At 44.0% G+C, this 16,856-nt stretch overlaps 1 protein-coding gene across 1 annotated transcript in view; it reads left to right on the top strand.

Moving 5' to 3' along the window:
- LOC110526153 (protein kinase C-binding protein NELL1) overlaps positions 1-16,856 on the top strand; it is a 404,819-nt gene that overhangs the window by 12,487 nt on the left and 375,476 nt on the right. The window contains exon 3 of the mRNA XM_021606800.2: positions 13,448-13,598. Within this exon, the coding sequence (XP_021462475.2) occupies positions 13,448-13,598 (151 nt within the window). The remainder of the gene's footprint in view (positions 1-13,447; positions 13,599-16,856) is intronic.

Below are 16,856 nucleotides of genomic sequence, written 5' to 3' on the forward strand. Positions count from 1 at the left end.
ATACAGTCAATAACACAATATAAAAATCAATGTACAGTGTGTGCAAATGAAGTAAGATTAGGGAGGTAAGGCAATAAATAGGCCATAGTGGGGAAATAATTACAATTTAAAATGAACACTGAAGTGATAGATGTGCAGATGATGATGTGCAAGTAGAGATACTGGGGTGCAAAAGACCAAAAATAAATAACAACATGGGGATTAGGAAGTTGGGCGGGGTATTTACAGATGGGCTGTGTAGGTGCAGTGATCAGTAAGCTGCTCTGAAAGATGATGCTTAAAGTTAGTGAGGGAGATATGTGAAAGTGATTTTTGCAATTCGTTCCAGTCATTGGCAGCAGAGAACTGGAAGGAAAGGTGGCCAAAGGAGGAGTTGGCTTTGGGGATGACCAGTGAAATATACCTGCTGGAGTGTGTGCTATGGGTGGGTGTTGCTATGGTGACCAGTGAGTTGAGATAAGGCGGGGCTTTACCTAGCAAAGACTTATAGATGATCTGGAGCCAGTGGGTTTGGCGAATATGAATATGAAGCGAGGGCCAGCAAACAAGAGCATACAGGTCGCAGTGGTGGGTTGCATATGGGGCTTTGGTGACAAAACAGATGGCACTGTGATAGACCAATTTGCTGAGTAGAGTGTTGGAGACTATTTTGTAAATGACATCGCCGAAGCCAAGGATCGGTAAGATAGTCAGTTTTACAATGGTATGTTTAGCAGCATGAGTGAAGGAGGCTTTGTTGTGAAAGAGGAAGCCAATTCTAGATTTAATTTTGGATTGGAGATACTTAATGTGAGTCTGGAAGGAGAGTTTACAGTCTAACCAGACACCTAGGTATTTGTAGTTGTCCACATATTCTAAGTCAGAACCGTCCAGAGTAGTGATGCTAATCGGGCGGGCGGGTGTGGGCAGCGATCAGTTGAAGAGCATGCATATAGTTTTACTAGCATTTAAGAGCAGTTGGAGGCCACAGAAGGAGTGTTGTATGGCATTGAAGCTCGTCTGGAGGTTTGTTAACACAGTGTCCAAAGAAGGGCTAGAAGTATACAAAATGGTGTCGTCTGCATAGAGGTGTATCAGAGAATCACCAGCAGCAAGAGCGACATCATTGATATATACAGTGAAAAGAGTCGGCCCAAGAATTGAACCCTTGTGGCACCCCTATAGAGACTGCCAGAGGTCTGGACAACAGGCCCTCCGATTCATGTGTACTATAAAGTGGTAGGCCACTGACAGACAGATGGGCACATTCAACCAGATGTAGAGCTAACACCAGGCATAGTAACACAGTTGTTCTCTTGTGATGTGCTTGTTGATCCAGCACATGAAGACACACACATTTCTCATCTCATGGCTCATGTAAATTGGTTCCTGAAACATCTGAATCAATATAATTTCAAGCCCCCTGTTGAGGTTTGGGGCAAGGCACAGTTTATTCCAGTTCAGAGAATTATGAAGCGCTGTGCATATTGCCGGTAAAAAGTGCAATTTGCCAGGATTACAGAGACAGTAACTGTACCAGTTTCAAGCAGGGCTGCTTTTCAGGGATTTTGTATTTGTGTTTGTTTTTATTAATGATCCCCATTAGCTGCTCTCAAGGCAACAGGTACTCTTCATGGGGTCCAAACACATTAAGAAACTTACGTCACACAGAAAACAAAAAAATAGAGTAACCGTTGCACTGGCAGCAGCTAATGGGAATCCGGAAAACATACAATTACACCACAACATATCTACACTACAAAATGTATAATACAAACATTCAACAATATTACAATGTATGAATGTGTGCTAGCGTATATGTGTGTATGCCTTTGTGTGTGTGTGTGTGTCTCCTCACAGTCTGCGTTCCGTAAAGTGTCGTTTAAAAAAAAATGTTAATGATTTTACCTCTTACATGAGTTACTTGATGTGAAATAGAGTGCCATGTAGTCATGGCTCTGTGTGGTACAATGCGTTTCCCGGAGTCTGTTTTGGACATGGGGGATGTGAAGAGACCCCTTGTGGCATGTTTTGTGGGGTGTCCTCATGGGTGTCTGGATGTGTGCTAGTCGTTTGCACAGACAGCTCGGTCAATACCTCTAATAAAGACAAGTAGTGATTCAATCAATCTCTCATCTACTTTGAGCCTGGAGAGATTGACATGCATGTCATTGATGTTAGCTCTCCATGTACATTTAAGGGCCCGCCATACTGCTTTGTTCTTGGCTAACTGTATTTTGCCAATGTCCCTCTTTGTGGCACTTGACCTGACTGGGCAGTAGTCCAGATGTGACAAAATTAGGGCTTGTAGGACTTGTTTAGCCTACTTGGAGGTGAAACTATGAGAAGTCAAGGGTGCTAGCATTGGGAATTTGCGAGCAAAGCAACTGTTTATTTCTTAAATTGTAGCAATAAAAAATGTTTGATTATTCATCATTGTTTGTGTTTCATACTTTTTATATGTTTTATTTTCCTTTTTCTTTTACATAACTTTGCATTGTACTGTGAAACTGCTTGAGGTGTTAAAATCCTATTTGCCTTTTTTGCTTGGAAATTAATCAATGTGTTTTATATTCTTTCATAACATTGGATGTCTTTTATTGCCATGCTTGTTTTCTTCATCTTATTGTTTTAAGTGTGTTGTTTTTCTCCGCTTCTTTACCCGCCTCCGTGGCCTCTTTAACGCGGTGACCCTCGCCGCCAGCCTCGGACTGGGGACCCAAGCCACAGGTCCCGAATGGACGGGAGATTCCGGCAGCACACTCCGGCAGCTCCGGAGTGAAGGGCGATTCTGGCAGTTCCTTGCTGACGGACGGCTCTGGCAGCTCCTGGCTGACTGAAGGCTCTGGCAGCTCCTGGCTGACTGACGGATCTGGCAGCTCAGGACAGACGGGTGACTCTGGCAGCTCAGGACAGACGGGAGGCTCTGGCAGCTCAGGACAGACGGGAGGCTCTGGCAGCTCAGGACAGACGGGAGGCTCTGGCAGCTCAGGACAGACGGGAGACTCTGGCAGCTCAGGACAGACGGGAGACTCTGGCAGCTCAGGACAGACGGGAGACTCTGGCAGCTCAGGACAGACGGGAGACTCTGGCACCTCAGGACAGACTGGAGACTCTGGCAGCGCTGGACAGGCGGAGACGGAGAGACAGCCTGGTGCGGGGGGCTGCCACCGGAGGGGTGGTGCGAGCGGATAGAGCGGACCATGAAGGAGCACTGGAGGTCTCGAGCACCGAGCCTGCACAACCTTACCTAGCTGAATTGCTCCCCGTAGCCAGGCCAGTGCGGCGAGGTGGAATAGCCCGCACTGGGCTGTGCTGGCGAACCGGGGAAACCATGCGTAGGGCTGGTGCCATGTACCCCGGCCAGAGGAGACACACTGGAGACCAGATGCGCTGAGCCGGCTTCATGGCACCTAGCTCGATGCCCAACCTAGCCCGGCCGATACAAGGCGCTGCGCTGTAACGCACCGGGCTATGCCTGCGCACCGGGGACACCGTGCGCCTCACGGCATAACATGGTGCCTGCCCGGTCCCTCTCTCTCCACAGTAAGCACGGGGAGTTGGCGCAGGTCTCCTACCTGACTTCGCCACACTTCCCGTGTGCCCCCCCAATACATTTTTGGGGCTGCCTCTCGGGCTTCCAGCCGCGCTGCCGTGCTGCCTCCTCATACCGCTGCCTCTCAGCTTTCGCTGTCTCCAGCTTTGCCTTGGGGCGGCAATATTCCCCAGCCTGTGCCCAGGGTCCCTTGCCATCCAGAATCTCCTCCCATGACCAGGAGTCCTGAGATCGCTGCTGCTGCCCGTTACCATGCTGCTTGGTCCTTTGGTGGTGGGTGTTTCTGTAACGATATTCGTCTTCCTCTGACGAGGAGTATGAAGGATCGGACCAATATGCAGCGCGGTACGTGTCCATGTTGATAATTTATTAACATTGAACATCAAAAAGAAAATAACAAGGAGAATGAACGAAAACTAAACAGTTCTGTCTGGTGAAGACACAGAGACAAAAAACAAACACCCACGAAACACAAGTGGGAAAAGGCTACCTAAGTATGATTCTCAATCAGATACAACTAACGACACCTGCCCCTGATTGAGAACCATACCAGGCCATACACAAACACAACATAGAAAACGGAACATAGACAACCCACCCAACTCACGCCCTGACCATACTAAAACAAAGACATAATAAAAGAACTGAGGTCAGAACGTGACAAGGCCAAACACATCTTTGTTTTGAACAATGATTTAAATTAGATTTTGTGGCAATTTAAATAAGAGCAATGACATTATTCACCAGTTCGGGTATAACCAATGTGTCCTTATATGGCATTCTTCCCGCACATTGACCCCTCCATGCGCAACAAGTAACAGTGGAAGTCAAGGTTGGAGTGGCAGAGGTCAAATCAAACCAAATCAAATCAAAGTTTGTCACGTGCGCAGTGAGATGTGAGATGCTTACTTAATGGCTCTAACCAATAGTGCAAAAAAGGTGAACAAATGGTAGGTAAAGAAATAAAACAACAGTAAAAGGACAGGCTATATACAGTAGCGAGGCTATAAAACTAGCGAGGCTACATAGACACCGGTTAATCAGGCTGATTGAGGTAGTTTGTACATGTAGATATGGTTAAAGTGACTATGCATATATGATGAACAGAGAGTAGCAGTAGGGTAAAAAGAGGGCACACAATGCAAATAGTACGGGTAGCCATTTGATTACCTGTTCAGGAGTCTTATGACTTGGGGGTAAAACTGTTGAGAAGCCTTTGTCCTAGACTTGGTACTCCGGTACTGCTTGCTATGCGATAGTAAAAAGAACAATCTATGATTGGGGTGGCTGGGGTCTTTGACAATTTTTAGGGCCTTCCTCTGACACCGCCTAGTGTATGGCAGGCAACTTAGCCCCAGTGATGTATTGGGCTGTACGCACTACCCTCTGTAGTGCCTTGCAGTCAGAGGCCGAGCAATTGCCGTACCAGGCAGTGATGCAACCAGTCAGGATGCTCTTGATGTTGCAACTGTAAAACCTTTTGAGGATCTTAGGACCCATGTCAAATCTTTTTAGTTTCCTCAGGGGGAATAGGCTTTGTCGTGCCCTCTTCACGACTGTCTTTGTGTGTGTGGACCATTCTAGTTTGTTGTTGATGTGGACACTAAGGAACTTGAAGCTCTCAACCTGCTCCACTACAGCCCCGTCGATGAGAATGGGGTGGTGCTCGGTCCTCCTTTTCCTGTAGTCCACAATCATCTCCTTAGTCTTGGTTACGTTGAGGGATATATCAGTTGTTATTCTGGCATCATAGAGATTGCATCATCTGTGGATCTGTTTGGGCGGTATGCAAATTAGAGTGGGTCTAGAGTTTCTGTGATAATGGTGTTGATGTGAGCCATAACCAACTTTTCAAAGTACTTCATGGCTACGGACGTGCGTGCTACTGGTATGTTGTCATTTAGGCATGTTACCTTTCTGTTCTTGGGCACAGGAACTATGGTCGTCTGCTTGAAACATGTTGGTATTACAGACTCAATCAGGGACATGTTGAAAATGTCAGTGAAGACACCTTCCAGTTGGTCAGCACATGCCCGGAGCACACGTCCTGGTAATCTGTCTGGCCCCACAGCCTTCTGAATGTTGACCTATTTAAAAGTCTTAATAATGTCGTCTACGGAGAGCGTGATCACACAGTCGTCCGGAACAGCTGTTGCTCTCATGCATTCCTCAGTGTTGCTTGCCTCAAAGCGAGCATAGAAGTGATTTAGCTCGTCTGGTAGGCTCGTGTCACTAGGCAGCTCGTGGCTGTGCTTCCCTTTGTAGTATGTAATAGTTTGCAAGCCCTGCCACATAAGACGAGTGTCGAAGCCAGTGTAGTGAGATTCAATCTTAGCCCTATATTGACGCTTTGCCTGTTTGATGGTTCGTCGCAGGGCATAGCAGGATTTCTTGTACGCTTACGGTTTAGAGTCCCGCCCCTTGAAAGCGGCAGCTCTACCCTTTGGCTCAGTGCGGATGTTGCCTGTAATCCATGGCTTCTGGTTGGGGTATGTACGTACAGTCACTGTGGGGACGACGTCCTCAATGCACTTATTGATAAAGCCAGTGAAAGATGTGGTCTACTGCTCAACGCCATCGGAAGAATCCCGGAACATGTTCCAGTCTGTGCTTGCAAAACAGTCCTGTAGTTTTAGCATCTGCTTCATCTGACCACTTTTTTTATAAACCGAGTCACTGGTGCTTCCTGCCTTAATTTTTGCTTGTAAGCAGAAATCAGGAGGATAGAGTTGTGGTCGGATTTATCAAACGGAGGGCAAGGGAGAGCTTTGTGCGCGTCTCTGTGTGTGAAGTACAGGGGATCTCAAATTATTTTTCCTCTGGTTGCACATTTAACATGTCGATGGGAATTTGATAGAACTGATTTAAGTTTCCCTGCATTAAAGTCTCTGGCCACTAGGAGCGCCGCCTCTGGGTGAGTGGTTTCCTGTTAGCTTATTTCCTTATACAGCTGACTGAGTGTGGTCTTAGTGCCTGCATCTGTCTGTGGTGGTAAAAAACAGACACAAAAAGTATAGCTGTAAACTCTCTAGGCAAGCGGTGTGGCCTGCAATTTATCACAATAAACTCTAGAGGCTTCCTTAGATTTCGTGCACCAGCTGTTGTTTACAAATACAGTGCCTTGCGAAAGTATTCGGCCCCCTTGAACTTTGCAACCTTTTGCCACATTTCAGGCTTCAAACATAAAGATATAAAACTGTATTTTTTTGTGAAGAATCAACAACAAGTGGGACACAATCATGAAGTGGAACGACATTTATTGGATATTTCAAACTTTTTTAACAAATCAAAAACTGAAAAATTGGGCGTGCAAAATTATTCAGCCCCTTTACTTTCAGTGCAGCAAACTCTCTCCAGAAGTTCAGTGAGGATCTCTGAATGATCCAATGTTGACCTAAATGACTAATGATGATAAATACAATCCACCTGTGTGTAATCAAGTCTCCGTATAAATGGACCTGCACTGTGATAGTCTCAGAGGTCCGTTAAAAGCGCAGAGAGCATCATGAAGAACAAGGAACACACCAGGCAGGTCCGAGATACTGTTGTGAAGAAGTTTAAAGCCGGATTTGGATACAAAAAGATTTCCCAAGCTTTAAACGTCCCAAGGAGCACTGTGGAAGCGATAATATTGAAATGGAAGGAGTATCAGACCACTGCAAATCTACCAAGACCTGGCCGTCCCTCTAAACTTTCAGCTCATACAAGGAGAAGACTGATCAGAGATGCAGCCAAGAGGCCCATGATCACTCTGGATGAATTGCAGAGATCTACAGCTGAGGTGGGAGACTCTGTCCATAGGACAACAATCAGTCGTATATTGCACAAATCTGGCCTTTATGGAAGAGTGGCAAGAAGAAAGCCATTTCTTAAAGATATCCATAAAAAGTGTCGTTTAAAGTTTGCCACAAGCCACCTGGGAGACACACCAAACATGTGGAAGAAGGTGCTCTGGTCAGATGAAACCAAAATTAAACTTTTTGGCAACAATGCAAAACGTTATGTTTGCCGTAAAAGCAACACAGCTCATCACTCTGAACACACCATCCCCACTGTCAAACATGGTGGTGGCAGCATCATGGTTTGGGCCTGCTTTTCTTCAGCAGGGACAGGGAAGATGGTTAAAATTGATGGGAAGATGGATGGAGCCAAATACAGACCATTCTGGAAGAAAACCTGATGGAGTCTGCAAAAGACCTGAGACTGGGACGGAGATTTGTCTTCCAACAAGACAATGATCCAAAACATAAAGCAAAATCTACAATGGAATGGTTCAAAAATAAACATATCCAGGTGTTAGAATGGCCAAGTCAAAGTCCAGACCTGAATCCAATCGAGAATCTGTGGAAAGAACTGAAAACTGCTGTTCACAAATGCTCTCCATCCAACCTCACTGAGCTCAAGCTGTTTTGCAAGGAGGAATGGGAAAAAATGTCAGTCTCTCGATGTGCAAAACTGATAGACATACCCCAAGCGACTTACAGCTGTAATCACAGCAAAAGGTGGCACTACAAAGTATTAACTTAAGGGGGCTGAATAATTTTGCACGCCCAATTTTTCAGTTTTTGATTTGTTAAAAAAGTTTGAAATATCCAATAAATGTCGTTCCACTTCATGATTGTGTCCCACTTGTCGTTGATTCTTCACAAAAAAAAGACAGTTTTATATCTTTATGTTTGAAGCCTGAAATGTGGCAAAAGGTCGCAAAGTTCAAGGGGGCCGAATACTTTCGCAAGGCACTGTATGCACAGAACCCCCCCCCCCCCCCCCCCGTCTGACCTGAGTGTGCTGTTCTTTCTTGCCGGTGCAGCGTATATCCCACTAGCTGAATATCCATGTCGTTATTCAGCCACGATTCCGTGAAACATAGGATATTACAATTTTTTACTTCACGTTGGAAGGATATTCGTGTTCGTACCTCGTCTAATTTATTGTCCAATGATTGCACATTGGCGAGTAGTATTGATGGTAAAGGCAGCTTTCTGTGTCTCTACCTGTGTCTCTTCCTCTTGCAAATAACGGGGATGTTGGCCCTGTCGCGCGTTTGGAGAATGTGCTGTGCGTCTTGCTTGTGGAAGAAAAAATCGTATTCTAATCCGAGGTGAGTGTTCGCTGTCCTGATATCCGGAAGCTCTTTTTTGCCGTAGGATACGGTTGCAGAAACATTATGTTGAAAATAAGTTAAGTTGGGCGCCCGTAAAACTGCTACCATTTCTTCCGGCGCCTTTTTAAGACAAAGGGCAGGATGTAGATAATGGGGCCCAACATAGCCCTTTACACTCGTACCCGTATTATACAGGTTGAAAATGGCAGATTTGGACACTGATAAATGCCCAAATTGGACTGCAGTGGCTGTACAGTTACATGCTAAACATGAGATCAGAGCTTAGGGTCTCCGCTTCACAGCTCTTTATGGGTTTTGACTGACAGACATTCTGAATTTGAACACTGTGGACAACAAGACATTTCCCCTATCCATCCAGCTAATTGGGCAACCTCTGCAAATGTTTTGTTGTCTGACTTTGGTAAATGCTGTAAATTACAAGAACAATGTATTTTGAAAGATGAGACGTTGAGGATTATATTAAGTACCGCTTTGATGACATGCAAGTAAGCCAAACACCCTTGAGTCTAAATGTGGTCTTCACATTTCCGTATCATAAAACTCAAGTAGTAAACAGTGTCACCATCTATCATCACTATGTTTGATGTATAGTTGCAAGATGAAGTGATGTTATACTCTGGGTTGTCCTGAACAGAATTAGCCTAGGTTTGTTGTATTGTGAGTACAATTTGCTGCGGACCACACATCTGAATGCACTCATGACTCCATTCTATGCTCACCAAAATTCTGATCTGCTTCTGTGAATTGCCTTGTCAAAAACCTAACATTGTAAGATCACATTTTATATTTAGCTAGACATGTTGGCAATAGAACAAGCTGTCAAATTATGCCCACCTGACCCAGATTGTGATTTCCAATGGACCATTTTGGGATTGCGTAAACAACAACAGTAATTGTGTAAATGCGGGGAAGCAGGGCTGTGTTCTAAACAAAACAACTACAATAGTGCTTGCTCTAGGCCCTCAATGGCACAGCTCGAAGAGCTCAAGAAAGCACCTTATAGTTGAAGACTCTTCTTTGAGTCATAAAAGTGTATTGAAAGGTGTGTGGCTACTTGGAAACACTAACTAGGCCTCTCACTCAAACCCTTGAATATTTTTGCTGTCTTATGTTGCACATTGAACATTTTCCTTAGATATTCTTATCACGTTACTAAGTGTATCCAGTGTATTTTCAGATTTCATTATAATCAAATGCTGCAAAAAGAACACAAGATGTAAAATGCACATCAAATCAGTTTGGATTCAGTCTTGTGTCAGGTGAACTTTTGTGTCCTCATCTTTAGTCTAATAATTGTCACAATCCAAACTGCTCCCTTTTAATTGCTACCATGGTTATGCATATGCTTTTCATATCTCTTCTGTAAGAAATATTTCAATGTAGCCCAATCCATATAGGCCAATTCCCACAAGGGTGATAGGTTAAGGGAGATGGGATAACAGTATATTTGGGATTACAGTATATTCAATCTGACACCGTCTCACTCTCCATTCCTCTCAGAGTTGGATTCCTTGTTTAGTTTACTTGTCTCACAAACATTCATTGACTAAAGGACCAGGGGCCGTATGTATAAAGCTGGCTTAGAATCAGTTTCCCCTATCCATTTAATCGTATTCATTGTGATCTTAAAGGCTAAACTGATCCTAAATCAGCACTCCTTTGAGACGCTTGATACATATGGCCTCAGATTAGTGATACATTATTATCTGCTATGAAGTGAATCTGGCCAGCTGGATTGGTATGTGTTGGTGGTGACTCAGACAGTGGCCTAAAAAGAAGGGACTCCATCAGTCTCAGCCAGTTTCTCACTACATTGACAGGATTCCTTCTCTTCTCCTTGACTCATCCTTCCATCAGGGCAGCATAGCAGTAGACACTATGTAGGGGGACACACTGGCCATATCCAAAATCTGTCTTGCCTACTACTTACTAAAACTACATAGGCCTATTATGTAGTAATCGTACTACGTACCATTTAGAACGTAGCCTACTGTTTAGTAAAAACGAATGCTGTAGACAACAAATATCAACACCCGTCATGAGAATGGATAATCTAATGCACAAATGTGTTGATTCACATCATTTATTCATTTAGGTACAGCGAGTCTCCTTATCTGATTATCAGATGATTATCAGCTGTTGTCAAACACAAGTGACTCAGAAAATATGATTTTCTTCCTAAAAAGTGTGTAGTGAATTCTACTAGATAAAAAGTTGAACATCCTGGCATTTAAAGCATACTCGATTTTCACATAGTTTAATACTATTTTTGCATACATTATTATATTCCTACTATTTAGAACACACATAGTATTCGGACACGGCCACTATCTGTCTGAAATTACACCCTATTCCCTATATATAGTGCACTAATTTGACCAATGAGGAGACTATTTAGCTCAACTGGGCAAAATATAAATGCATTAAAAAGAGTGCACTGACCTAAATGACTATCTATCATGAAGTTCTTTGAGAGGCTAGAGGGAGGAGGTGAGGGCCCTGGCGGAGTGGTGCGAGGAAAATAACGTCTCTGACAACGTCAACAAAACAAAGGAGCTGATGGAGGACTTTAGGAAACAGTAGAGAGAGCATGCCCTTATCCACATCGACGGGACAGTAGTGGAGAAGGTGAAAAGCTTCAAGTTCCCCTGCGTCTCTTCAACCTTGGGAGTCTGAAAAAATTTGTCTTGGCCCCTAAGACCCTCACAAATGTTTACAGGTTCACAATTGAGAGCATCCTGTCAGGATATATCACCTCCTGGTATGTCAACTGCAGTGCTTGCAACCGCAGGGCTCTCCAGAGGATGGTGCGGTCTGCCCAACGCATCACCCTGCCTGCCCTCCAGAACACCTACAGCACCCGATGTCACAGGAATGGCAAAAAGATAATCAAGGACATCAACCACCCAAGCCACGGCCTGTTCACCCCGCTACCATCCAGAATGCGAGGTCAGTACAGCTGCATCAAAGGCGGGACCGAGAGACTGAAAAACAACTTCTATCTCAAGGCCATCAGACTGTTAAATAGCCATCACTAGCCGGCTACCACCCGGTTATTCAACCCTGCACCTTAGAGGATGCTGCCCTATGTACATGGACTCACTGGTCACTTTAATAATGGATATTAATTTATTTGATTCGTAGTATACTATAGTAAATACTACAGCATACTACAGTCTGCAAAAACACTACAGTAAATGTAACTGTAGTATTTTTTAATGTGGGTCAGTCAGTCAGTGTCTGTGCCTGGTCCTGTGCTAGTTATAACGTGGAGGCTGAGTGGAGAGGGCACGGATCACATCGGCAGGACTCTGGCACCAACTGAGAGAGGTTTACAAGCCTGCCATGGGGGGCAGCCACTATCTGAACTTGTCCAATTATACTGAACAAAAATATAAAACGCTAAATGCTACAATTTCAAATATTTTACTGAGTTACAGTTGATATAAGGAAATCAGTCAGTTTAAGTAAATTCATTAGACCCTTATCTATGGATTTCACATGACTGGGATTACAGATATGCATCTATTGGTAACAGATACCTTAAAAAAAAGGTACGGGCGTGGATCAGAATATCATTCAATATCTGGTGTGACCAGCATTTACCCCATGCAGCTCGACACATCTCCTTCGCATAGATTTGATCAGGCTGATGATTGTGGCCTGTGGAATGTTGTCTCCTCTTCATTGGCTGTGCGAAGTTGCTGGATATTGACGGGAACTGGAACACGATGTTGTTCACGTCAATCCAGAGCATCCCAAATATGCTCAATGAGTGCCATGTCTGGTGAGTTTGCAGGCCGTGGAAGAACTGGGACATTTTCAGCTTCCAGGAATTATGTATGGATCCTTGCGACATGGGGCCATGCATTATCATGCTGAAAAATGAAGTGATGGTGGCAGATGAGTGGCTTTTTAATGTGCCCATCACAAGTTGCACCTGTGTAATGATCATGCTGTTTAATCAGCTTCTTCATATGCCACACCTGTCAGGTGGATGGATTATCTTGGCAAAGGAGAAATGCTCACTAACAGGGATGTAAACAAATTTGTGCAAAACATTTAAGAGAAATAAGCTTTGTGTGCGTATGGAACATTTCTGAGATTTTTTATTTTAGCCCATGAAACATGGGACCAACACTTTACGTGTTGCGTTTATAGTTTTGTTCAGTGTAGAAACACTCGATTTGGGGTTCCATTGCACTACGCTTTGAAGCATTTTGTTACTATGTGCCCTAATGAACACATCCATGACCTGTTTCGCGTTTCTCATGTGCCTCATAGATGGAGATTTTGCTGGTGTACTTGCAAAACGAGTTTGAGTTTGTTAGTGGACATATCCTCCTAATGTTTCAAAGATTTGCTGTGTTGAACGCACCTCTGGGTTGGGACCGCATCCAGGTAAATGGGTGACATCATTTTTCTTGCTTAATACTGTGTGTGTTAGTGTTAATCTTTACGTTGAATAATGCATACGATGCTATGCCTTTCTTTGTCATTAGAGATGGCATTCATTGAAAAAGAGAACCATATTGGTGAACAGTACTGTTTTGGTGAAAGTCAGCAGTGTTTCAGGCCGTGCCTCAGTGTGTCCCAAATGGCCCTATGCGCCCTGGTCAAACGTAGTGCACAACATTGGGAACAGGTTGCCATTTGGGACGCAGACACTTTGTCTTCTTTTCCCCTGCTAGCTGATGCCTGAACCTTAACAGGCAGACAGGATGTCGACTGTGAAAGCGGCGAACATGCCATTCCCTGATTGCTGTTCTTTCTCTTTCATCCCCCAGATGTGGGGAGAGCAGTCCACGCACCCGCCCACATCACAGAGAAGGTGGTGGAGCTTTTCAGGAGTAAAAGTGAATTTACCTTCCTGGCCTCCATCCAGCAGAAGACCTCCACGTCAGGAGTCATCTTCTCCATCCATGAATCTGAACACAGGTAATGCATATTTAATCATTTTATTACTGCCTTTTCAGCAGCTACTTTCTCTATCTGCCACCACTATCGTCAACTGACTTTCCCAGCTGTGACTCTGAATGGCCCCTGTTGGAATTGAACCCACAGATTACTTCTTGTTGCATTCATTGAGCATTTGCAAGACGAATTTGATCAGCCCGTTGAATATATCAATGTCAGATTACTCTGCTTTTGTGAGTGATGGAGGGAAAGGAGTGGGAGATGTGTAACTTTCTGACTGCATGCTTTTCTGCTTGCATGAATTGGAAAGAAAAAATGAGTTGCTCTCTCTCGAACTGGTAAATGACCAGGAACATCATACTTGAAGGAGGAACAGACAATGTAGTCGTTGATAATCCAGCATTTGTACAAAGTGCACACTGACACGTTGCTTTAACGTTAATTCCCCCTCAAGCCATTTCAAATAACTTCAGTCACAAATGTATATTATCTCTGTATTTTGTGTGTATGTGTGTCTGTATGTGAGTTGTGCCCTTTTTACAGTCAACACACATATACAGTAAGCTCCAAAAGTATTGGGACAATGACAATTGTGTTGTTATTTTTGGCTCTGTACTCCAGAACTGTGGATTTGAAATGATACAATGAATGAGAAAGTTACAGAGGCATAAAAATCATACCCCCCAAAAATGCTAACCTCCCCTCATATTGTAATGGTGAGAGGTTAGCATGTCTTGGGGGTATGATATTTGATTCATTCAGGATTATCCATAATCATGGTAGCATCCACATTAATGTAGAAGTGTTTAGAAACATATATTCTTATTTACAATAAAAGTGTCTCGGCCTCCCGGGTGGCGCAGTGGTCTAAGGTTGTGCCACCAGAGACTCTGGGTTCAAGCTCAGGCTCTGCCACAGCGGCCGCGACCGGGAGGCTCATGGGGCGACGCATAATAGGCACAGCGTCGTCCGGGCTATGGAGGGTTTGGCCGGCAGGGCCGGCAGGGATATCCTTGTCTAATCGCGCACTAGCGACTCCTGTGGCGGGCTGGGCGCAGTGCACGCTGACCAGGTCACTAGGTTTACGGTGTTTCCTCTGACACATTGGTGCGGCTGGCTTTCGGGTTGGATGTGCGTTGTGTCAAGAAGCGGCTTGGTTGGGTTGTGTTTCGGGGGACGTATGGCTCTTGACCTTCGCCTCTCCTGAGTCTGTACGGGAGTTGCAGCGATGAGACAAGACAGTAACCACTACCAATTGGATACCATGAAAAAGGGGTAAAATGAAAAAGTGTCTCCAAAATGACACAATACATTATTTACCATTAATTTCTATTGGACACAAATAGAAAACACCCTCAAATTAAAGCTGACAGTCTGCACTTTAACCTCAAAGTCATTATATCTTTAAAATCAAAAGTGCTGGAGTACAGAGCCAAAACAACAACAAAAATTGGAGCTCACTGTATTTTATCTTGAGAAGAATATATTGGAATGTAACACAGTAACATAGAAAGGATATTTTTCACAAACCATTGTTGAGTGTGCATGTGTGAAACACCCTTTGGCAGCAATTACAACTGTCTGTCTTTTTGGGTAAGTCTCTAAGAGCTTTGCACACCTGGATTGTGCAATATGTGCCCTTTATTATTTTCAAAATTCTTCAAGCTCTGCAAAGTTGCAGTTCATTGCTATACAGACATTTTTAAGTCTTGCCATATATTTTATAGCAGATTTAAGTCAGAATTGTAACTCAGACAATCAAGAACACTCACTGTCTTCTTAGTAAACAACTCAGTGTAGTATTGTTTTTATGTTTTAGGTTATTGTCCTGCTGAAAGGTGAATTTCTCTCCCAATGTCTTGTCGAAAGGCTTTCCCCTAGGATTTCTCCATTCCATTTAGTTTTATCCTCACTCTAAAAAATGCTTGGTTACGGGCCTCCCGAGTGGTGCAGTGATCTAAGGCACTGCATCGCACTGCTAGCTGTATCACTAGAGATTCTGGGTTCGAGTTCCGGCTCTGTTGCAGCCGGGCGTGACTGGGTAACCCATGGGGCGGTGCACAATTGGCCCAGCGTCATCCGGGCTAGGGGAGGGTTTGGCCAGAAGGGATGTCCTTGTCCCCATCGCACACTAGTGACTCCTGTGGCAGGCTAGGTGCAGCGCACGCTGACACGGTGACACATGAGGGCCAGAACATGGCTAATGAGCTGAATGTTTTCTTCTCAAGATTTGAATCTGACAACTTTGTGTCAGAGGTAAAACAAATGGAAGCATCATTGCAAATGTTTGAGAGGGTTGTTGTTAAACATCTTAGAGCTCCCCCCTACTTTGTGCAATTTCCGCCTGAAGACATACCCAAATCTAACAGCCTGTAGCTCAGGCACAGAACCAAGGATATGCATATTCTTGGTACCATTTGAAAGAAAACACTCTGAAGTTTGTGTACATGTGAATTGAATGTAGGAGAATATAACACAATAGATATGGTTTAGATAAAACATTTAAAAAAACAAGTTATTTTTGTATCATCATTTTTAAAATGAACAAGATAAAACAAACATTTAGACAGGATGATGGGGACAATTTCAGTGAAAAATATAAGAGGGCAACAGTACTTGTGCAACGTTTCAGAATGCTAACTTCCAAAATGAGTGTGCTACATGACATTTATCATGAAGTCACCCAGGTGTCCTACACAAGTAGCCCAAATGTACCCAAGTGGCCAAATTGGCGAAGGTATACATTTTTAAACAAATTACTATATCCAAAATACCAAAATGGTATTCTAACACACCCCCCCCCCCCCCACAAAAAAATGGAGCAAAAAAATAATGGGGAAAAAAAAAACGATTGATTAAAAATTATATGAAAAAAAATATATACATTTACAAAATAACATGGGTAACTATTTACACACTTTCAATATTTGGAAGACCCTCAGTCATCTATCAAATCAAATATATTTATATAGCCCCAGCCTAAAACCCCAAACAGCAAGCAATGCAGGTGTAGAAGCACAGTGGCTAGGAAAAACTCCCTAGAAATACAAAAACCTAGGAAGAAACCTAGAGAGGAACCAGGCTATGAGGGGTGGCCAGTCCTCTTCTGGCTGTGCCGGGTGGAGATCAGTGGTTGTAGAGGGTGCAACAGGACAGCACCTCAAGAGTAAAAATGAACAGTTTAGGGTTCCATAGCCGCAGGCAGAACAGTTGAAACTGGAACAGCGGCAAGACCAGGTGGACTGGGGACAGCAAGGAGTCATCATGCCAGGTAGTCCT

This window comes from Oncorhynchus mykiss, chromosome 6 (assembly GCF_013265735.2).
Source record: "Oncorhynchus mykiss isolate Arlee chromosome 6, USDA_OmykA_1.1, whole genome shotgun sequence".
Lineage (NCBI taxonomy): Eukaryota > Metazoa > Chordata > Actinopteri > Salmoniformes > Salmonidae > Oncorhynchus > Oncorhynchus mykiss.